The sequence below is a fragment of the Capra hircus genome, chromosome 11 (genome assembly GCF_001704415.2).
Source record: "Capra hircus breed San Clemente chromosome 11, ASM170441v1, whole genome shotgun sequence".
Classification (NCBI taxonomy): Eukaryota; Metazoa; Chordata; class Mammalia; order Artiodactyla; family Bovidae; genus Capra; species Capra hircus.
Genome location: NC_030818.1, coordinates 43,558,359 through 43,582,800, shown reverse-complemented (window position 1 = coordinate 43,582,800; position 24,442 = coordinate 43,558,359). Strand labels below are relative to the sequence as shown.

Sequence of the window (24,442 nt, the reverse complement as noted above, 5' to 3'; positions counted from 1 at the left end):
TCCAAGTACTGCATTTTGGACTCTTTTGTTGACTACAATGGCTACTCCATTTCTTCTAAGGGATCCTTGCTCACAGTAGTACATATAAGGGTCATATGAGTTAAATTCACCCATTCCAGTCCAGTTCGCTGATTCCTAAAATGTTGATGTTCACTCTTGCCATCTCCTGTTTGACCACTTCCAATTTTCCTTGATTCAAGGGCCATTAGATTTCAGTTAAGAATGAGAAACAAACTTCTCTCCTACACCTTCCACAGATTGTTCTTAGTATACCTCTCAAGATTATGCAGAACAAATCTAATCATCCTTCCATATGAAAACTCTTCAGATTTTAAGACTGATATCTCACTTTTCTATATTTTCTCTTTCTCATACCATCTTAGACACTCTCCATTTAATATACTTTAACCTAAAATTAAATGCAAATAGCCCAGGGAAATGAAGAAAGCACATATAACAATTTTATTCAAAAGAGCAGACACCTAAAGGATGAACTTCCATTAGTCTTTCTGCTACTCGAGTGACACTGCTGACTCATACTGAGTTCACGGACAATTACAATCCCCGCTGTTTTTCCTGTGTTGCTTTAAAGTTGTGCCTCTCCCATCTTTTATTTATGCAGTTGAATTTTTGAACACAGTGGTAGGACATTATGTATATTCTTCTTAAATTTTATATTTTGAGAGTCAGTCCTTTTCTCAGTGTTTTGAAATTCTTTTGGATTCTAATTCTGTTATCCATAGATTTATGATAGAATTCTTAGTCTTCTGCCATTGAGAAATTTCATTAGCATGTATTTTACATATTCCAATTCAATAAAAATACCAAACAGAACAAAGCTGAGAGGATTCCAGCCTTATGAATCAGTATTCTTTAGGTATACTTTTACTGGTTTTCTTTGTATCTAACTGTACCCTATTTTCCCCCCATTTGATCTGTAAGAAAATTATAACGTATTTAAATAATTACTTACTGTACCTGTACAGTATCTTATTTAGTGGAAGTAACTGAGATATTAGGAATATGGAAGAATATGCTTTGACAAATATTTGGTTTTAGGAACCCCATCAATGAGAGGTTACAGTAGTTACTGCTTTCTTAAGTGTTCATAATCCATCTCTGCAATAATCTATTTTAGAACTTCAGAATTAAAACTATTCTCACCAGGCATTAGCTTACAGAATCATTTACTTTTCACTTGACAATCAGCAACTGTGGTGTCTGATTGGTGCTTTTGGAGTCTTTCTCATTCTCTTCAATTCTTTAAACATCACTAAGAAAAACAGAGTGAGCTCACCAGCAAACTGTGTTACTAACCTGGAATATTACATAGTACACTGATTCTCAAGTAGGAGTAACTTTGCCATGCCTCAGACTATTTTATAAGTCTAGAGATATTTTTGGTTGTCAAGACTGGGAACTGCTACTAGTATCTAGTGAGTAGAGACCAGGGAGCTTACTGCACAGAACAGGCTCACACAAAGAAATATTGGTTCCAAATGCCAAGAATGCCAAAGCTGAAAAGTCCTAATATAGTTGTAGTCTCCTACTAAAGCCAAAAACCCATTTCCAACATTCATAGTAGGAGGGTTTTCAGAATTAAGATTACCAGTATAAAAACTTCATGAGTGAATCCATAAACTGTTTAAAGACTTTAGTGGTTACAAAATGCCAGGCCTGCCACTGTTAAAAGTGATCTTTTAAAGTGACTTGGCCCTCTAGGCCCCAGCTTCCTCACCTGTAAAAATCTAATTAAAATCAACATGTTTTACAAGGTTTTGAGGATCAAATGAGAAAATGTGGAAGTGTTTAAAGAACTGTACATGTAAATATACTATTTACATTTAGACTATAATTACATAATCCCATGCAGAGAGAGCAAATATAGGATTATATAGCTGTTTGCTTGTTTGCTTGCTCTAACATACTCGTCTTGGTTCTACGCTTTGTAACAACACAAAATAAATTTATTCCTTCATCAAACATAAACATTACCTCCAAGTACATCTTCTTTCAAGTTGAATCTAATTCTTGCATGATTTTCACATGTTTTTATCCTGTTGGAGGTGAGTGGAAAATGCCCTTTCTCCTTCAGTTGCTATGATGTTCAAATCCTATTCTTTCCTTTAGGTCCTTGTTCAAATGCCACATGTAACAAAAATTCTTTCACTGCTGAAATTTCTCTCTCTGGGCTCTTTTCTGAAGCTTCACAGCACGTTATCTGAGCCACTCATGGAGAGGCAACGTGGTCAGTGAGACAAGCCTGGGTTTTAAAGTGAGACTGAGTGCATGTGTGCTCAGTCGCTCAGTCGTGTCTGACTCTCTGCGACCCCATGGACTGTAGTCTGCCAGGCTCCTCTGTCCATGGGATTCTCCAGGCAAGAATCCTGGAGTGGGTTGCCATACCCTCCTCTGGGGGATCTTCCCAATCCTGGGGTCCAATTCACGTCTCCTGTGTGTTCTGCATCACAGGCAGATTCTTTACCGCTGAGCCTCTGGGGATGCCCAAAGTAAGACTAACCAAGGTACAAATCTTAGTTCTAACTCAAGGTACTGTGAACAGGTTTCTGTGATTCAGATTCTTCATCTGTAAGATGAAGCTACCATCTGTTATTTAAAAATTATTTACTTTTGGCTACTCTGGGTTTTCGCTTCTACTCAGGCTCTTCTTCAGTTGCAATGAGCATGGGCTTCTCTCGTTGCGGAGCACGGGCACACAGGCTTCAGTGATTGCGGCTCCCAGGCTCTAGAGCACAGGCTCAACAGCTTGGTACATGGGATCAGCTGCTCCACTGCATGTGGGATCTTCCTGGACCAGGTATCGAACCCATGTCTCCTGCGCTGGCAGGCGGATTCTTTACCACTGAGCTACCAGGGAAGCCCTATCACCCATTTTTAACAGGATTGCTGGGACTAAGTGGGCTGACACAGGAATAAGACCTAACAGAGTACCGAGTACATAGCAGGAATTAGACAAGTAAGTCTTGTCATTCCCACTTACTTCCTACTTCAAATAACAGTTTATATGTAGCTTTTTTCCTCTAAGATTACATGATTCTTGATGGCAGAATCACGCTGGTATCCTCTTCTCTCTTTTTCTTCCTACAGCTTCCCTCCTTCTTTACTTGGAACTTATTGGTGCACAGAATATGAATATGACATGTCTCCTCGCTTTTCAACTACTCTGATTATTCCACTCTGGGTTTCCTCCAGTCTGTGAATCTCTCTCTTAATTCTCTTAAAACTCAACATAAAATTGTCTTACTCTTTTAACCACATCAATCTACAATATTATTATCAACAAACAAAATGATTTTAAAAAACAGTACTGCAATAAAAGATTCAAGAAACTCTCACCACAGCCTCTGAAAAGTTCCTTCCTCTTTATGTCTTATGTTCAGTAAAACTCAATTCTACATTACGCTGAGAATCTATCCTATTAAACTTTGAATCCTCAAAGAGCTACCTGTTCTTAACTATGCAGATTACAGTTAACTAGTTAAAATACTGAATGTTAGTCTAGTTTTAAAATTACTTTGCCAACAAAGGTCTGTCTAGTCAAGGCTATGGTTTTTCCAGTAGTCACATATGGATGTGAGAGTTGGATTGTGAAGAAACCTGAGTGCCGAAGAATTGATACTTTTGAACTGTGGTGTTGGAGAAGACTCTTGAGAGTCCCTTGGACTGCAAGGAGATCCAACCAGTCCATTCTGAAGGAGATCAGCCCTGGTTGTTCTTTGGAAGAACTGATGAAAGCTGAAACTCCAGTACTTTGGCCACCTCATGCAAAGAGTTGACTCATTGGAAAAGACTCTGATTCTGGGAGGCATTGGAGGCAGGAGGAGAAGGGGACGACAGAGGATGAGATGGCTGGATGGCATCACCGACTCAATGGACGTGAGCTTGAGTGAACTCTGGGAGTTGGTGATGGACAGGGAGGCCTGGTGTGCTGCGATTCATGGGGTTGCGAAGAGTTGGACACGACTGAGCGACTGAACTGAACTGAACTGAAGGTCATACTATTACTAGATTTTTGCCAAAAGAACAAATGTAATTAGCTTTCTTTTCTTTTAGAAGGAATCAATGTGTACTAATGTATTTATGCTTGTTCATCTCTGCAGGGCCAATGTACATTCACAAACCTGAAAAACAGGTGGTTGGGCCATGAGACTTGTTGAACAAATCAGACCATTGAACAGAGAGAAATACACTAATAAGAATGAAAGTAATAATCTGGGTCTTACTGCATGTCTGTGTGTTCTATGATAATGATTATGATTTCTGTAAGAATGTTTAGAAATATCAAGGTATATCCTTGCATATTACTAATTAATTATATTGAGCAAAAGATGGTCAGTCCTAAATATTTTTCATCGTGTTCTGAAATTGTTTCTGCATCATCTGAAAACAAAGATTTATAATAAATTATATTGATTTAAAAGTAAATTAAGAAACTTATAATTCTAGACATTATTACCTGTTTGCCTTTATTAACTTCATTTTCACAAGTGGACTGTTCTTCAAGAATCATTCTGCACTGCATTATTAAACTTGTTGTCTGTGTGGTTGACAAGGGATCCCAAATGAATTCTACAAAGCCTGAAACAAAAATTTTCAGTGGTGCACAGTTTAGTTACTGGACTACTTTGCTTGTCACATATAAACAATTGAGGCCTTTTGCAAATGCTACTTCCCTCCTCTTGTGGTTTAAAAAAATCAATGCCAATAGTACATTATGCATTTGCATACATACTCAATTTTCTTGTCTTTTTTGGGTTTTGCTGAACTTGTATGGCTCAACTGCAACTCTAGTTAAATCACCTTGTCACAGTGTTGGTGTCTGAAACCATGCAGTTAAAACATGACTGGAAAAAAGTACACTTTAAATTGATCACCATGACATCCAGTGAGACCAAAACACTGCCCAGCAATCACATTTTGTTTCTCTGGCCCAGTCTCTTTCCCTCTTGCAAGACAGTTATTTCCTGCCTTCTCCTTCCTCCTTGCTCTCAGTCAATGGACTTTACTCTTCAGATGACTATTTCTTATGATTTCTTTTCTCCGCCCTTGCTCTCACTGTCAGTTGATTACTTCCCAATTTGATGAGAAAAACAGAATCAATCAGAAGAGAAGCTCCACAAGCTCCTACCATAGCATCTACGACTCTAGCAGCATCTGTGCCCATAAATTCTAGCTTGCCTCCCGTTTCCATGGATGAAGCACTAGCCTCCTTGGTAATGCCAACCTTTCATTTGTACAAAAGACTCCAACGCCTTTGGCTTACTTGAAGATTCTGCTCCTGGAATTCTGCCCTCTCACTTCAGTATCACCATCACTTCTACCGGATCTTTTCCATCACTCTACAATTTTTTCTCTTGTATTAAAAATAATCCCTCTGTTGACTCTACTTTCCTCTCTAGAGCTGCCCTATTTCTTTCCTTCATTTTACAACAAAATTACTCAGCAACTGTTGAAACTTTCTATCTCCAATTTCTTTCCTCAAACTCCTGAATTCACTTCAGTTAGGCCTTACCTCCAGCTGTTCCCCTAAACTACTCTTATCAAGTCACAGATAACTTTCACATTGCAAAATCTAATGGCTGATTCTAGTCTCCATCTGATTTAACAGCAATAACTACAACATTTTTTTTAAACTTGGCTTCCAGGATAGTGCTGGTTTCTCACTAACCTCTCTAGTCTCCTTTATTGTCTTCTTGTATTCCTGTTTACTTTCTAAATGCTGGACCTCAGGACTCAGGTCCCTTACCTTCTCTTTCCTATTTATATTTATACCCTTAGTATGTCAAGTCAGTTTTGTGGCTTTAAATGCTATCTATGTGCTGATACACTCCAAATTTATATCTCCTACGTGGATCTGTCCTTTAGACTCATATATTTAACAGCCTAGTTGACAGCTCCATTTGGATGACAGGCATCTCAAACCCAACAGGTGTCAAACTGAGCTCTTGCCATACCTCCTACCCAAAACTTGCTCCTCTCAGTCTTTCCCATCTGAGAAAATGGCAGCTCTGTCCTTCCAGCTGCTCAGGCCAAAAGCCACTTAGTCATTCTTGATTCCTCTCTTTCTCTCTTGTTCCACAATCCATATCAAATTCTGTCAGAGTTAATACTTTTGAAATATATACAGAATTTGACCACTTTCCAGCCACCTCCATTTTTAACACTCAAATCAAACCACAGTTGCTTAGATTACTGAAAAAGTTTCATAACTGATTGCATACAGTTCATTCTTAACACAGGAACCAGAATAAGTCTGTTTTAATGATAAGGCAGATCTTGTCACTTCTCTGCTCAAAACTCTCCAATTGCTTCTTGCTCACTTACAGTAAAAGTCCTTACAAACGATTATTAAGCCCATATGACACAGCCACTGTTATCCTGCTAACCTCTTCTTACTGTCCCTATTGCTCACTCTACTAAAGTTACTCTGGCCTGTCTGCTGTTTTTCAAGTAAATCAGGCTAGCGCCTGCCTCAAGGCCTTTGCCTGTGCTGTTTCTACTGCCTAGGATGCTGTCACCTCAGACACTCATTTGACCCACTTCTTTACTTCCTTTTGGGAATCTGCTCATTTGTGACCTTCCCAGGAAGCCCTTCCCTGGCCAAACTATTTTAAATTGCACTCCTGTTTCATAACTTGTATTTTTCCCCCTTACTTTATTTTTCTCCTCGGCCCTGGTAACTAACATACTATAGATTTTACTTGTTCATCATTTGTCTCCTTCACAGAATGAAAGCTCCATAACATCAGGGATTATTATTTTGTTTACTGATGTATATGATGAATTAACAACTGTGCTTGACTCTTGTAAAATACAAGTTAAATAAATTTTAAAAAATTTAAATAGGTGGTAGATTCATGTTGATGCATGGCAAAACCAATACAATAATGTAAAGTAATTAACCTCCAATTACAATAAATAAATTTATATTTTAAAATTTTAAATAGGTTAAAAAAATCCCAAATCAAATATAAAACTGATTTCTCAGGCATCTAGAAGGTTAGGCTTGTAATAATCTTAGAAATATTCGGCCAACTAATACTGAGAGTCTACTATGTGCCTAGCATTAACTATTAGAAATACAGCAATAAGTAAGATTAGGTTTGCCTCAGAACAATTTTGTCTAATGTCAAATACAAATATATTATATACATATATATATATAGTTGCTTAGGTAAGCAATTATAATGTACCATCCTAAGTATTAGAGTACTTCAGGAATCCTGAAAAGGTATGCCTAACCCAGTTCCTAGAAAAGATGTCTGTAACAGAGTTCTGAAAGAAGAAGAGGAGTTAGTTAGCTACATGAAAGAGGTATAGGGTTAAGGGATTTGTCAGGTGGATGGAGTGTAGAAGACGTAAAAGCCAAGGAGAAGATAGCTTCAGACCAGTAGAGATGGAGATGAGGGGAAGAAGGAACTGAGCTTGGCACAAGATGGGGTTAGAGAACTACTAAACAGAGACAAAATCCTGAAAGTCCTAGAACGCATGTTAAAGAGATTAAACTTCAACCTAAAGGCAGTTTAGACTAAAGTGTTTTAAGTGAGGTATGAAAGAATCAGACTTACATTTTAGACAGATCACCATGGCTGAAGTATAGAAAGTGGGTTAGAAAAAGGTAAAAAGTAACAGATGTGGCAATTGCTTATATAAAGAGGTAAGAAAAAAGCAGGAGTAGATGACTTGGAGGTTCTGGTTTGAATATGTGGGTAGGTGGAGGTACCATTTTCTAGAGAAGTAATATAAGAGGGACAAGTCTGAAACAAAGATGACAAGTGTGACTTTGCATTTGGAATTTGAGTTGCCAAGTAGATATATTCAGAAGTTACTCTGATAAGAGATCTGGTGCTCTAAGAAGAGATCTGGACTTGTTCTTCCAGTTCTTTTTGATTGAAAATCAAGCAGAAAAGCACTGTCCAAAAGAACTTTCTGTGATGAAAGAAAAAAACTTCTGACATCTGCACTATTTAATGTGATAGTCATGAGTGATACATGGCTATTGAAAAACACAGATATAGATGGCACTAGAGGACAGTATGCAATCACCCAGGAAGCTCAAAAAGAGCTATCGTAAAGTGAAGTATTTGGAATTTTCAGATGAACACTTAAATGAGGCATATATATTCTATGCTATCATTAATAATGCTTAACAGCTAAAAGTAAATGGTTAAAAGCACTCTTTCCAAGATACCCCATGATTGCACTGTAAATTATTCTGAGGAAAATCTTTAAAGTTTAGTCAAGTTGGCTGAGAAGCAATATAAAGCAGGCTGCTTTAGTTTTTAAGAGTTTGCAGACTTTGCAGTCAGAATCCATTCTCAGTGACATGCTGGAACAGATCCTTATCAAGTATAATTTCAGATAAAACAAGTTCAGACTGAGGCACAAGCATCAACGCCCAACGGCTCTGAGTACTAGTAGAAGTAAGGGAAATGTAGTAATGTTTTTTTAAAGAAAGAAGAAACTCACCATACACAAAAATAAACTCAAAAGGGATTAAAGACCTAAATCTAAGGCCGGACACTAAAAAAACTTTTAGAAGAAAACATTGACATGACACTCTTTGATATAAATTGCAGCAAGATCTTTTTTGATCCAACTCTTAGAGCAATGAAAATAAAAACAAAAATTAACAAATGGGATTTAATTTAACTAAGAGTTTGTACAGCAAAGGACCATAAGCAAAACAAGAAGATAACCCTCAGAATGAGAAAATATTTGCAAACAATGCAACTAACAAAGGGATTAATCTCCAAAATATACAAACAGCTCACGCAACTCAATATCAGACAATAAGTAATCCAGAAGGCAGGGGATCTAAACAGACATTTTTCCAAAGAAGACATATAGATGGCCAGATAGCACATGCAAAGATGACCAACATCAGAAATGGAAATCAAAACTACAATGAAGCATCACCTCACACAGGTCAGAATCAGTTCAGTTCAGTTGCTCAGTCATGTCCAACTCTTTGCAACCCCATGAATCGCAGCACGCCAGGCCTCCCTGTCCGTCACCAACTCCCGGAGTTCACTCAGACTCACGTCCACTGAGTCCGTGATGCCATCCAGCCATCTCATCCTCTGTTGTCCCCTTCTCCTCCTGCCCCCAATCCCTCCCAGCATCAGTCTTTTCCAATGAGTCAACTCTTTGCATGAGGTGGCCAAAGTATGGCCACCATCAAAAAATTTACAAACAATAAATGCTGGAGAGGGTGTGGAGATAAGGGAACCCTGCTACACTGTTGGTGGAAATGTGAATTGCAACAGCCACTATGGAGAATAGTATGGAGCTTCCTTAAAAAGCTGAAAACAGAACTACCAGATAACCCAGCAATCTCACTCCTGGGCATATAACCCAGAGAAAAACCATAACTGGAAAAGATACACTCACCCCAATGTTCATTGCAGCATTATTTACAATAGCCAGGACGTGGAAACAAGCTAAATGTCCATCAATAGAGGCATAGATAAAGAAGATATGGTAATATTCCATTATATACCATGGAATATTATCACCCAGACATAAAAAAGACAAAAAATGCCATTTGCAGCAACATGGATGAACCCAGACTGTCATACTGAGTGAAATAAGTCAGACAAAGAAAGACAAATATCATGTGACATGGTTTCTATGTGGAATCTAAGGCTACAAACAAACTTATTTATGAAACAGAAGTAGAGTCATGACTGTAGAAAACAAACTTACGGTTACCAGGGGATAAATGTGCAGAGGAATAAATTGGGAGATTTGGATTGACTAGACACACTACTGTTATACAGAAACTAGTAAGAACCTGCAATACAGCATAGGAAAATCTACTCAAAACTCTGTAATGGCCTATATGGGAAAGGGATCTAAAAAAAATGTGGATATACGTATAACTGATTCACTTTGCTGTACACTTGAAACTAACACAACATTATAAATCAACCATACTCCGATACAAATTTTTAAAAAAAGGAGAAGAAATGTAAGGGGAGAAGTTAAGGGAAAGACATACACATAGTAGAGATCAAAGTGTGCCACTAATAAATGACTTATAAAAGTAACTAATAAAAATAATGCGAATGTCACAAATACTAAAGGTCCAAGAGTATCAGGGGTTTGACAGCCAGTCACTTACACAAACAAGCTGTTTTTAATCAGCTTAAATTATAAATCTGTTGATTTTTACTGTATATTACAGTTGTGTCCAAAACGAAAAAAATTTGTGACTGTAACAGAAATTACTGATCTTATACTTAAATAAAGAACAATTTAATTTTATCAAGATTACAAAATAGTACCTATAAGTCGAGGAATAACTGTTTTGTTAATGACAGTAGACAAGATTTTCTTATCAGAACTATCTTCCTTTTTTGAATCTTCCATACTGCAATCTATAAATTCTTCTACAGATGTGAACCATGGCATCTGTTTTAAACCTATGGAATCAAACTTATAAATAAAATTACTCAAGTTATAAATAAATTCTTAATCTTTATCTTTAAATAGTTAACTTTTTCAGTAATTACCAGAGCTCTTCTAAGGATCAAAGGAGAATAATTCCATATTTTAACCCAACGTATACAGTGGGCTACAGTTTATAGGGTCACAGAGAGTTGGACATGACTGAAGTGATAGCACTCACGCACATACGGTACTAGACCACCAAGGCTAGACAGGATGACATGACTAACACATGATGTCTAGACAGTGAGACAGGATACTACATTTCATGCATTTATTCATGTCCAGAAATGCCCTGTGTGTGTTCAGGACCTACTAAATGGCAGGTACTGTTAGGAACAAAATATACATTTATAACAATAGCAGTTAAAATACCCATGGAATTTGCTTTTAAAGTTATACTTACCTCATACAAAATTCACTTCTGGCTCTCCCAAGTCTCACTGGCACAAATGTATACTTTGCATGTGGCTTATCTTATTATTAAGCAAACAGCAGATGGCCAATTACTATTTGTTGAATGACTGACTGAACAGATCTTTGCTATGTGTTACAGAATACTCAATTCAGCTTGAGTGGTTAACAACTAGGCTGTCATCCAACCAGCTACCTTAGGGATAAGCTTGGTTCCTAAACTAAGAACACTGCATGGCCCTGAACCTAACAGAAAGTCTAAAGGCATGCATGACTAGGGTAGAGGAAGATCTGCCTTAGTCAAACAAAAGGGATTCACCCTTTGTTAAATCTTTATTTTCAGCTCTGCTCTCTTCCTAGAATTTCATTTTCTCATTTCTGTTTGCTTAACCACATGGATGTCCCATCATAATTTCATTGTCTATAATGTAAAACTTCCTTGAAAACCTTTTCCCTCTTTAAAAAGACAGCATTTCTATGAAAGGAACTATAATTGTCCTAATAACTTAGAATCCAAACCTTGGGGTCACCATTTTGATGTGTTTTGTTAGGGTTATTCACAGTAGTTTATTGACTCTTCATAAAATCACTTGTAATCAACCCTTTCTTTCTCTTTGCTTTGTCACTATCACCCTATGTGAGGAACTCATCTCCTTGGACTTGGGCTACAGCAACTGCCTTTCAGTATATCTTCATCTCTTTCTCTCTACCCTCCAAGTTAGCTATTGCTCAGAGCTTCCTAAACCATTACCTTCATCACGTCACTCCTCCCATTACCTATCAAAACAAGGTCGTATTTCTTGTTGACTCAGATCTATGCAGTCTCTACCAAACTATTTCTCCCCATGTACCTTTACAAAACACCTTCCTCGCTCTCTTCCTGCTTAAATTCTATATACCCTTTAAATCCTCATTTAAATTCCTCATCTTCACTGTAGCTTTCCTAGTCAAGTATTCACATTATGTCATCTCCAACGTCAGAACTCTTGGTACGTATTTTGAAATCCACTCAGATTGTAAAATTTTTATGGTCTAATATTATCTTTATTTTTTTGAGTGATCTTCAACTTACCACAGAAGATTTTTTTAAAGTGTTTCCTTTACTGATGTGTTAGCCTTAAAACAGAGTGAGACCCAAGAAATGGTAAATGACTACTCCAAAGCATGATTATTAATTTCATCTCTAAAGGTGAGGTACTTTATATTATAGTTAACCTGATAACAAGAGGATTTAAGTAACTAAATGTGATCAGGATTATTTTTTTAAGCTCATATACCTTAAGAGGGTTCCAGTCAATCAACTGAAATCGTATTAAGGGATTTAAAAGCTTTGGAATGCATAAGCTAATGAAAGCTTCATAATAAGAATCAGGAAACTTTTCTCGCCATTGTTGAAATTTCAATAAAATATTCTGGATATTACAAAAATCACTGTGTACATCTTCAAAAATCTTCTTATGATCCTGTAAAATGTCACCTGTGAAGAAAATGAGCTTCTGTATATTACGCATTTTACATTTGTGATTTTTGATTCCTATAAACATAGTTATGTATAACTTATGTAATCAACTGAGTTGAAAGTTATTTCTTGACATTAACATATAAATTAGTTTTTATTAAAAAAAAACACACCTTAGTAACAACTGATACTGATAAAATCTACCACTTATTAAGCCCTTGCTATATGCCAAAACATTATAAACACATTATCTCATGTCATCATAACTATTCTCCCTAAAAGGTAAGTGTTTCTAGCCTATCTGTTTACAGACAAAGAAAAAGCAAACAACAATATCAGATACAGTGAAGTCAAGTAATTCGCTTAAGGTCACACAGAATAGATTCCCTCTTTGAACTCATCTATTTGACTGTAACGTGGACATTCTTTCAACTACATATTTTACCTTCTTACAATGCTAAAAATGGACTTTACTATAAATTCAATTCAAATTCAAATTCTCGGAGATTGTGAAGGACAGGAAAGCCTGCCATGCTGCAGTCCATGGGAGTGCGAAGAGCTGGGACATGACTGAGCGACTGAACAACAAATAGGGACTTCCATGGTGGTGCAGTGGCTAAGACTCCAAGCTCCCAATGCAGCAGGCCTAGGTTCAGTCCCTGGTCAGGGAACTAGATCCCACAAGCCACAACTAAGACCTGGCACAGCCAAAGAAATAAATATTTTTAAAAACTGAAAAAAATGATAATATAGAAAGCATGTAGCAGAGAAATGAAGCCAAAATGTTCATGGCTCATTTATAACAGGAGATGAAACAGGCTGAGGGGAAAAAACTATAAAGATGCAGGAATACTCATCCTACTCATCCCACTTCTCCATTTCATCCGTTCTTTCAGAGGTAAAGACAAGTAAGGAAAAAAAAGTATTATTTTTTCTGAATTTTCCCAACTATTTTGGATAGCTTAATTAAGGGCAATCATGGCAAAGATTTTCTATCATTTCACTACTTCAAATTAAGACACATCAGAAACTTGATAACTGACCTTGGCTCTTTTGGAAGTCAGTCATGTCTGCTGAAGACAGTTCATCATCACTAGATGTTCCCTCTTCATGAGTACAATTCCCAGAAAGAGCCCTTGCTTGTCTTCTTCGTGCCCTGTATTTTTAAAAAAAAAACAAAAATAAAATATGAAAATAAATGCTTTAAAACAAAAAGTAAAAGTCATCATTACTTAAAATGCCAAGAAATAAACAATCATACTTTCACACAATTTTATATTAATATTTTTGACATTTTAGCTTCATTAATCTGAACTGATTCTCCCTCTTATTCTTGTTAGACACTCCTATGATTTGGAAAAAGGAGTAACAATGTATTTAGGACTAGCTTCCAGGTATGAGGCAGTCCCAACCTGATAAATACCACTTTACACATTCCTTCTAACTGATCCAAATACACAAGTGTGCTTTAAGCCATGGGGTAGAGGACTGCTTAACTAAATTTTGGATTTACACCAATCTCACAAATTAATATGCTATGTTATAGTTATTTATACTATATGATTAACTGTATTTAAACTATGAAAAACACTTGCTCAGTGATGCTTTAAGTCTTTAGTTACCTTCGAGATTCAACCTCTTCTAAAATCGATTGAGTTTTTTCATCTATAGCCAAGCTTTTATTTATTGATGTCTCAGGTTTGCCTGTTAATGAATAAAATTGATTTTATACTGTAAATTCTAAAAAGAAATACAGTGAAACATTTTGAAGACAAAAGTTATATTTTAGGTATGTATACATATTTGTATATATAAACATCCATACATAGACGATGCTTAAATTACATATTTCATCATGCAATGAAACTGCAATGTTAACTCTCTACCACAATATTAATAGGTATTGAGTTTGCTAATCTAAGAAAATGTACCTTGTCTGGTGAATATAGTTCAGCACTCGAGAACAGTAACAAAAATAAAGTTTCTTTCCCTTATATTCTTTTTCAGCAGTTTTCACCTTGTTTTTTTCCTGTCCCTATGGTCAAATTCTAGAAACACATTACCAATATGTCATTCATATTATCTCCTATTTTAGCATATACTGTAATTTATGACCAACTAAATGTCATATATTTGAGTCATTTTGATTTTGCTTTTATCATCTACTTGATGCTGTGATCTCATTTCTTTCACTATACCCTGACAGCCTCTTAAGCAATGGAAGACATCTCTGCAAATACAAAATCAGTGTGAGAATTAAAGAGCTGTATCCAATTCTTTTATTAATATAATGAGATCTTATAGATGATTCTATACTGAAACGCACCAGAATTTCTTTAACTTCCATAATCAATGGAAAATTTATAAAGTTAGACTTCTGACACAGTCTATATGTTTATGTCAACTCATCTCAAAATAATCATTAAATGGTCATATAAATATTTTCTTTCAAATACTAAGTGATTAAAAGTCATAATTTTTATTTTTTTAGATTTGGACTTAATTTAAGACATTTTGAAGCCCAGATTTTAAAATGGTTTGGGAATTTTAGAAGAGGGTAAGTGAAAAGTCAATGGGAAAATACACAATAAACATTTTTTATACAGAAATAAAAATATTTTTATCTTTTAGCTAACAATTTAGCTTAATGAACAAAAAAAATCACATTGAACATGAAAAACACTAACATGATAACTGTTGTAAATACGCTGATTCATGTTTTAATTCATCTTGCCTGCGTTTCATCAAGATCATGGCTTGTTTTAAAAGGAGTGCCTGCATGGCTGATTCTATTTCTTGGATGCTGATAATCTGAAATATACACATAAGTAACATTTTGTGGGTGGTCATTAAATGAGTATAAAAGATAATTATATATGAGCACATTATATGCTCAAATTTCATATAACAGAAACATTTCTAATACTATCACATCTCAATTAAATGAACATTGTGAGGAATAGACATTGCTTCCAATACTTATAATACTAATAAAACTAGAAAATAAACATTGTACCAAAACAGCTATAAATAGCATAAATTATAAAACCTAACTTGGCTGGAGTCAGGAACATGGATAAAAGTGGATAAGAAAGATTCTTTTTTGAGATAGAAGAGAAGGAGGAAATGATGACTGCAGCTATTTTTCACAAGCTGAGCATGTCAGACTGTAAGGGAACATCTGGAGAAACTGGTAAAATTTGAAAAAAATAGAGGACAGAAGAGACCTAAACAGACAAGAAAGCAACTGTGAAGCAGAATTGAGTGATTAGTTAAAACTGGCATTCATATTATATATTTCTTGGGCAACAATTCCTCCCATTTCAATCATGGTCCATGCTAATGCTATGGATTCAAGCCTTTGACAGTATAATTCTTCAAGGATGAATGAAGAAAGTCACACTGTAATAAATATTTCAGAAAAGTAGCTACCAAATGGTATTAAAGCTAGTCGACTTAAACAATAGGGGAGAAAGTAATTTGGTAATCTTTTAAAAGTAAATTAAAAGTAATGAAGAAAGTAAAGTGTATTTTTAAAGTGGTTAGTCTACTTTAAGAAAAGGACAACTCAAGACCCCAATTTAAGGACTTAGTATGTATAAAACAAAAACAGGAATTATAATGGAAAAGAATGATTCATAAATCTGAGTAACAAAAAATTTAAAAACATCTGATGTCATTGCTAATAGAGAAATGTGTATCAAAACTACAATGAGGTTATCATATCACACTGGTTACAAAGGTCAATAACAAAATGTCTACATATAACAAATACTGGAGAGGCTGTGGAGAAAAGGGAACCTGCCTACACTGTTGCTGGGTGTATAAACTGGTGCAGTTACTATGAAAAACAATATGGTGGTTCCTTAAAAAACTAGAGTTGCCATATGATCCTGAAATTACACTCTTGGGCATATATCTGGAGAAAACTCTAATGCAAACAGATACATGCATCCCAATGTTCACAGCAACATTATTTACAAGAGCCAAAACATGGACGCAACCTAAATGTCCCTGAAAGATGCCTGGATAAGGATGATGTGGTGTATATATGTATACACACACACACACACACGATGTGGTGTATGTATGTACACGTACGTACACACACACACACACACACACACAGACACACACAGAGGAATACGACCCAGACACACACAGAGGAATACGACCCAGACACACACACAGGAATACGACCCAGCCATAAAAAAGGATAATGCCATTTGCAGGAGCAGGGATACACCTAGAGACAATAATACTAAGTAAAGTAAGTCAGAAAGAAAAAGACAAATATATTATGATATTACTTATGTGTAGAATATAAAATATGATAAAAATGAATCTATGGGGAGGAATAAACCAAGAGTCTGGGATTAGCAGATACAAACTACTATATACAAAAAAGCAACCAGATACTACTGTACACCACAGGGAACTATATTCAATACCCTGAAATAAACCATAATGGAAAAGAATATGAAAAGAACATACATATATATAACTGAATCACTTTGCTATACACCAGAAACTAACACAACATTGTAAATCAACTATACTTCAATTAAACTTTGAAAAGAAAAAAAACAAAAAGCACACCTAATATCAAAAAAAGGACTTCCTGGGTAGCAGAGCAGTAAGAATCTGCCAGCCAAGCAGATGTGGGTTTGATCCCTGAGTCAAGAAGATCCCCTGGAGAATGAAATGGCATGCCACTCCAGTATTCTTGCCTGGGAAATCCCATGGACAGAGAAGCCTGGCAGGCTACAGTTCATGGGGTAAAAAAAGGGTCGGACACAACTTAGTGACTAAACAACAACAACAAATATCAAAAAACAACCTCAACAAAATCAAAAGACAAGACAAACTGGAATGTTTACCTACATCAAATAGGATAAAGCACTAACATTTTTAAGCAATAGAAAGCTGTTCATCATATACTGGGAAAAAGGAAACTAACTCACAAAAACAAACCCATGGAATGAACAAGAAGATAGCAGGGTAAAGGATACAAATAATTCACTAGAATAAAACTATATGTGTTAAGAAAACAAATGACTTGTGAAATCAAAATAAATATGTAAAAACTAAATACATTAGAAACTGATAGAATTTTTCTGAAGGATAACTTAGTAATGTTTCATAAGCCTTAATATATTTAGAAACTTTGACTTAGTAATTCAATTTCTAGAACTTTTCTTAAATAGACAGAATTTTAAAAATTTATATTGCTATTTCAGTCAGTTCGGTTCAGTTGCTGAGCGTGTCCGACTCTTTGTGACCCCATAGACTGCAGCCTGCCAGGCTTGCCTGTACATCACCACCTCCTGGAGCTTGCTCAAACTCTTGTCCATCGAGTCAGTGATGCCATACAACCATCTCATCCTCTGTTATCCCCATCTCCTCCTGCCTTCAATCTTACCCCACATCAGGGTCTTTTCTAATGACTAAGCTCTTTGTGTCAGGTGGCCAAAGCATTGGAGCTTCAGCTTCATCATCAGTCCTTCCAGTGAATATTCAGGACTGATTTCCTTTAGGACTGACTGGTTTGATCTCCTTGCAGTCCAAAGGACTCTCAAGAGTCTTCTCCAGCACAATTAAAAAGCATCAATTCTTTGCACTCAGTTTTCTTTATGGTCCAACTCTCACATCCATACATGATTACTGGAAAAACCACAGCTTTGACTAGGCGGACCTTTGTCAGCAAAGTAATGTCTCTGCTTTCTGATGTGTCGTCTAGTTTGTCATAGCCTTTCTTCCAAGGAGCAAGTGTCTTTTAAATTCATGGCTGTGGTCACCATCTGCAGTGATTTTCGAAGAAAATAAAGTCTATCACTGTTTCCATTGTTTCCCCCTCTATTTGCCATGAAGTGACAGGACTGGATACCATGATCTTCATATTTTGAATGCTGAGTTTTAAGCCAGATTTTTCACTCTCCTCTTTCACTTTCATCAAGAGGCTCTTTAGTTCCTCTTTCTGTCATAAGGGTAGTATCATCTGCATATCTGAGGTTATTGATATTTCTCTAGGCAATCTTGATTCCAGCTTGTGTTTCATCCAGTCTGGCATTTTACATATAAGTTAAATAAACAGGATGACAATACACAACCTTGATGTACTCCTTTCCCAATCTGTAACTAGTCTGTTGTTCCATGTCCAGTTCTAACTGTTTCTTCTTTACCTGAATACAGATTTCTCAGGAGGCAGGGCAGGTGGTCTGGTATTCCCATTTCTTGAAGAATTTTCCACAGTATGTTGTGATCCACACAGTCAAAGGTTTTAGCATAGTCAATAAAGCAGAAGTAGATGTTTTTCTGGAACTCTTGCTTTTTCTATGATCCAGCGGATGTTAGCAATTTGATCTCTGGTTCCTCTGCCTTTTCTAAACCCAGTGAACATCTGGAAGTTCTCAGTTCACGTACTGTTGAAGCCTCACTTGGACAATATTGAGCATTACTTTACTAGCGTGTGAGATGAGTGCAATTGTGCAGTAGTTTGAACATTCTTTGGCACTGCCTTTCTTTGGGCTTGGAATGAAAATTGACCTTTTCCAGTCCTGTGGCCACTGCTGAATTTTCCAAATTTGCTGGCATATTCAGTGCAGCACTTTCACAACATTATCTTTTAGGATTTGAATTGCTCAGCTGGAATTCCATCACCTCACTAGCTTTGTTCGTAGTGGTGCTTCCTAAGGCCCACCTGACTTCACATTCCAGGATGTCTGGCTCTAGGTGAGTGATCACACCACCGTGGTTATCTGGATCACTAAGATCTTTTTTATATAGTTCTTTTGTGTATTCTTGCCACCTCTCCTTAATATCTTCTGCTTCTGTTAGGTCCATATTGTTTCTGTCCTTTATTGTGCCCATCTTTGCATTAAATGTTCGTTTGAAATCTCTAATTTTCTGGAAGTGATTTCTAGTGTTTCTCATTCTACTGTTTTCCTCTATTTCTTTGCACTGATCACTGAAGAAGGCTTTCTTATCTCTCCCTGCTATTCTTTGAAACTCTGCATTCAGATGGGTATATCTTTCCTTTTCTCCTTTGCCTTTAGCTTCTCTTCTTTTTCAGCTATTTATAAGCCCTCTTCAGACAACCATTTTGCCTTTTTGCATTTCTTTTTCTTGGGGATGGTCTTGATCACTGCCTCCTGTACAATGTCATGAACCTCTGTCCATATTTCTTCTATTTGCATGTAAATATTGCTACTTACATGTTGCAAAATGATTACAAAAAATACCTAACTGTCCAACATTAAGGGAACATTTAATATTTCCAGTATGTCAAGTACCTAGTTATGAAGTACCCAGTTATGGGATTTAAGCTAAAAAAAAAAAAAAATGCATGGTAAGGTAATTTCTGTATAAAAAGGAAATAATTCAATATTTATAGACACATACCTTTTCATTAAGACAGTCAATTAAATTTTCCACATAAATTTTCATGCTTTTATAGAATTTAAAACTTAGAGCTTGATTTGATGAATTCTCTAGGTTCTGGATGGTACTCTTTGAGCTCTTGATATCTTGTATATATTTTTCATATTCTCTTAGATGTGAGCGGTGAGTATCCTGTAGTAATGTTAGTCTAAATAAATAGAAAATAAACATAAAAATTGCTTTACATTACAAATTTATTTCTATTATAGTAAGTAGCAGTCTAATGAAAATTTTTTCAGAGCTACCTTATAAAGACCACCAAGGAAACTGACAATCATATAAACCTCAGTTTATAAGACCTGTGGAGCAAAGGAAAATTCCACGATAAGAGAGGCTTCAAAGGGAAAGGTAGCATAGGACATGGAGAGATTTTTAGGTGCTACAGCTAATCTCAGGGTAGCCTTAGAGGAGAAGTTAGTGTGGATCGATCAGAATTTGTAAACTAGATGACCTGCTAGAATAATCGCGCAAAGTCTCTTCAGTCATGTCCAAGTCTGTGACCCTATGGACTGTAGCTCGCCAGGCTCCTCTGTCCATGAGATTCTTTAGTCAACAGTACTGGAGTGGGATGCAATGCCCTCCTCCATATGTATATTTACTTTATATAGGCATTAACAGTCTTTCTTTTGCAATGTTTCAAAGGGTGGGTTATGTGCGAAGTCTGAGGTGGTCCAGTCTTCCAATCTTGATGAGCATCTCTGGACCTTTAATCTTGCCTCGGGTGGTTTCACTGCCTTCCATTTCTCTTCAAGCTGTTGTTTGGGACACTGCTCTGTTTTCACACTTCAGGTCTCCTGCTTTGAAGAGATGTAAGGGAGCTGCACACAATCTAGTCTTAATTAGACAAGGCTACGTGAGTGCAGGATCCAGTTGGTCCAGTCTCCTAATCTTGATGAGCTTCTCTGGACCTTTAATCTTGCCTTGGGTGGTCTCATTGCTGTTCCTCCTTTGTTTAGCAACTGTTCTGCCATTTGGAACAGAGAGAGGGTCATGGAAACTAGAGTCTAGCCTATAATAAGTGAAGGGGAAAAAAAAAAGGCCTCAATACCTGGGAGCTCCACAGGACCCTGCTAGGCTCAATGCCTCCTTTTCTGTGATACTCCTCAATCTTGAGGACCACTGATTCCTTTCCATTTCTCTTCAAGCTGCTGTTCAGGACACTGCTCTTATTCACACTTTCAGGAGCACTGGGTCTCCTTCTCTGCAGAGATGTAAGGGAGCTTCCAGGCAAGGTGGAAACCTTGTCCCATTTCAGGTGAGTTTTCCAGCACAGCTTCACAAGTGATGTCTTAAAAATGTCCTTGTTGTTATTGTTGTTAAGTTGCTAAGTTGTGTCTGAGTCTTTGTGACCCCATGGACTGCAGCACTCCAAACTTCCCTGTCCTTCACCATCTCCTGGAGCTTGTTCAAATTCACATCTATTGAACTGGTGATGCCATCCAACCATCTTATCCTCTGTCATCCCCTTCCCCTGCCTTCAATCTTGCTCAGCATCAGGGTCTTTTCCAATGATTTGGACCTTTGCATCAGATGGCCAAAGTATTGGAGCTTCAGCTTCAACATCAGACCTTCCAATGAATATTCAAGGTTGATTTCCTTTAGGACTGACTGGTTTGATCTCCGTGCAGTCCAAGGGACTCTCAAGAGTCTTCTCCAGCATCACAGTTCAAAAGCAATCAATTATTCAGTGCTCAGCCTTCTCTATAGTCCAACTCTCACATCCACACATGACTACTGGGAAAACCATACCTTTGACTAGATGGACCTTTGTTGGCAAAGTAATGTCTCTGCTTTTTAATATGCTGTCTAGGTTGGTCATAGCTTTTCTTCCAAGGTGCAAATCTCTTTCATTTTCATGGCTGCAGTCACCACCATCTACAGTGATTTTGGAGCCCAAGAAAATAAAGTCTCTCACTGTTTTCATTGTTTCCCCATCTATTTGCCATGAAGAGATGGGACCAGATGCCATGATCTTCATTTTTTGAATGCTGAATTTTAAGCCAGATTTTTCACTCTCCATCAAGAGGCTCTTTAGTTCCTCTTCGCTTTCTGCCATAAGGGTAGTGTCATCTGTATATCAGAGGTTACTGATATTTTTCCCGGCAATTCTGATTCCAGCTTGTGTTTCATCCAGTACAGCATTTTGCATGATGTGCTCTGCATATAAGTTAAATAAGTAGGGTAACAATATACAGCCTTGATGTACTCCTTTCCCAATTCAGAACCAGTCTGTTGTTCCATGTCCAGTTCTAACTGTTGCTTCTTCACCTGCATACAGATTTCTCAGGAAGTAGGTATGGCGGTCTGGTATTCCCATCTCTTGAAGAATTTTCCAGTTTGTTGTGATCCACACAGTCAAAGGCTTTAGCATAGTCAATGAAGCAGAAGTAGATGTTTTTCTGGAACTCTCTTGCTTTTTCTATGACCCAGTGGAAGCTGGCAATTTGATCCCTGGTTCCTCTGCCTTTTCTAAATCCAGCTTGAACATTTGGAAGTTCTCAGTTTATGTACTGTTGAAGACTCACTTGGAGAATATTGAGCATTACTTTGCTAGCATGTGAGATAAGTGCAATTTGGTGGTGATTTGAACATTCAACCTTCTTAATCATATCCTTAAGAAGGGTTTTTTTGTAATTTCTGATCCTTTAGTGGTCTTATATTTGAAACACAAGAGTCCATGTGGAATTACTGTTAGATTAGTCTGTGGTATTCCTTAGAATATAGGTATCTGTTAGTGTCAGTCACTCCGTCGTGTCTGACTCTTTGGGACTCCATGGACTGTAGCCTCTGTCCATGGAATTCTCTAAGCAAGAATACTGGAGTGGGTAGCCATTGCCTTCTCCAGGGGATCTTCCCAACCCAGGAACTGGTATTAAAGCCATTTGAGCATGCTATGATTTGGTATGAATTTTTTGTTTTGTGACCTATATTTGACACCGTAAGTACATTAGAATTAGAGAATTAACTACCAATGAAGTAAATTCATAATATTTGGACCTGAATCAAACAATTTAAAAAATTAAACTTTTGCTAATCTCCTTATGGGCTTCCCTGGTGGCTCAGTGGTACAGAATCTGTCTGCCAATACAGGAGATGCAGGTTCAATCTCCAGGCAAGATCCCCTGGAGATGAATGGCAGTGCATTCCAGTATTCTTGCCTTGCAAATCCCATGGACAGAGGAACCTGGTACGTCAGGCTTAGCTGCCCTATGACATGTGTAATCTTCCCAGACCAGGGATTGAATCTGTGTCCTCTACACTGGCAAGGTGTACTCTTAACCACTGGACCACCAGGGAACTCCAAGAGATAACTATTAATAGCAATAGATAATGGTTAGCTATGCTTTATAAATGTATTTGTACTAAGAATCTTAAAAATATAACCTAACTTTTGTTGCAGTTAACTTTCCCTGGAAATTTATGTTAAGAAATAATATTACAGTTTAAATGACTTACAGGAACAAAATGTTCATTATCTGTAGCATTATTTGTAATAGACAAATTTAGAAACCAAAACATCTAACATAGAAATGCAATATACCAACTATATGGATTAACAAAATATTACTATATGCTTATAATTTTTTACTGTAGTAAAAAACATGTAACTTACAATCTTAACCATTTTAAAGTACATTACAGTAGTATTAACTATATGCACACTGCTGTATAACAGATCTTTAGAACTTTTTCATCCTGCAGAACTGAAATTTTATACTCATTGATCAACAACTTCCCATTCCACTCCCCTTCACACAGGGCAACCACCATTCTACTTTTAGTTTCTAAGAGTCTGACTACTTTGTTTGTATGCTTAGTTGCTGACTCCTGTCTGACTCTTTGTGAACCCACTGACTATAGCCCGCCAGGCTCCTATGTCCATGGAATTTGCTAGGCAAGAATACTGGAGTGGGTTGCTATTTCCTACTCTAGGAGATCTTCTTGACCCAGGGATTCAACTGGTGTCTCTCGCATTTCCTGAACTGGCAAGTGGATTCTTCACCACTGCAACACATCATACAGAGCATCCCAACTGGCTCAAGTAGTAACGAATCCACTGCCAGTTAAGGAACTGCAGGAGATGTGGGTTCAGTCCTTGGGTTGAGAAGATCCCCTAGAGTGAGGTTATGTTCTGTAATTCTCTAATCATTAGTGATGTTGAGCATCTCTTCATGTTCCTTCACCACTTGTATGTCTTCGAGGAAGGTTTATTCCAATCCTTTGACCATCTTTCTGTTGGGTAGTTTGTTGTTGAATTATATGAGCTACTTACATATTTTGGGTATTAACTGCTTATCATATATATGGTTTGCAAATATCTTCTCTTATTCTGTTGGCTGCCTTTTCACTTTGTTTATTATTTCCTTGCTATGAAGAATCTAGTTTCATATAGTCCCAACTGTCTATTTTTCCTTTTATTGCTTGTGTTTTTTTCTTTCTTGGGTTCTTTGAGATTCTATATGTATTGGTATTGGAGAAGACTCTTGAGAGTCCCTAGGACTGCAAGGAGATCCAACCAGTCCATCCTAAAGAAAATCAGTCCTGAATATTCATTGGAAGGACTGATGCTGAAGCTGAAACTCCAATACTCTGGCCACCTCATGCAAAGAACCAACTCATAGGAGAAGACCCTGATGCTAGGAAAGACTGACGGCA

At 37.0% G+C, this 24,442-nt stretch overlaps 1 protein-coding gene across 4 annotated transcripts in view; it reads right to left on the bottom strand.

The window, feature by feature from the left end:
* GCFC2 (GC-rich sequence DNA-binding factor 2) overlaps positions 1-24,442 on the bottom strand; it is a 75,977-nt gene that overhangs the window by 11,985 nt on the left and 39,550 nt on the right. For 3 of the 4 annotated variants that reach the window (XM_018055289.1, XM_018055291.1, XM_018055288.1), the window contains exons 6-12: positions 19,748-19,934; positions 15,034-15,157; positions 13,969-14,050; positions 13,390-13,502; positions 12,165-12,364; positions 10,311-10,461; positions 4,478-4,599 (exon numbers count right to left, since the gene is read on the bottom strand). In XM_018055289.1, the coding sequence (XP_017910778.1) occupies positions 4,478-4,599; positions 10,311-10,461; positions 12,165-12,364; positions 13,390-13,502; positions 13,969-14,050; positions 15,034-15,157; positions 19,748-19,934 (979 nt within the window). Of the gene's footprint in view, positions 1-4,477; positions 4,600-10,310; positions 10,462-12,164; positions 12,365-13,389; positions 13,503-13,968; positions 14,051-15,033; positions 15,158-19,747; positions 19,935-24,442 lie in introns of those variants that run through there. The other variant, XM_018055292.1, reaches the window with a different exon arrangement.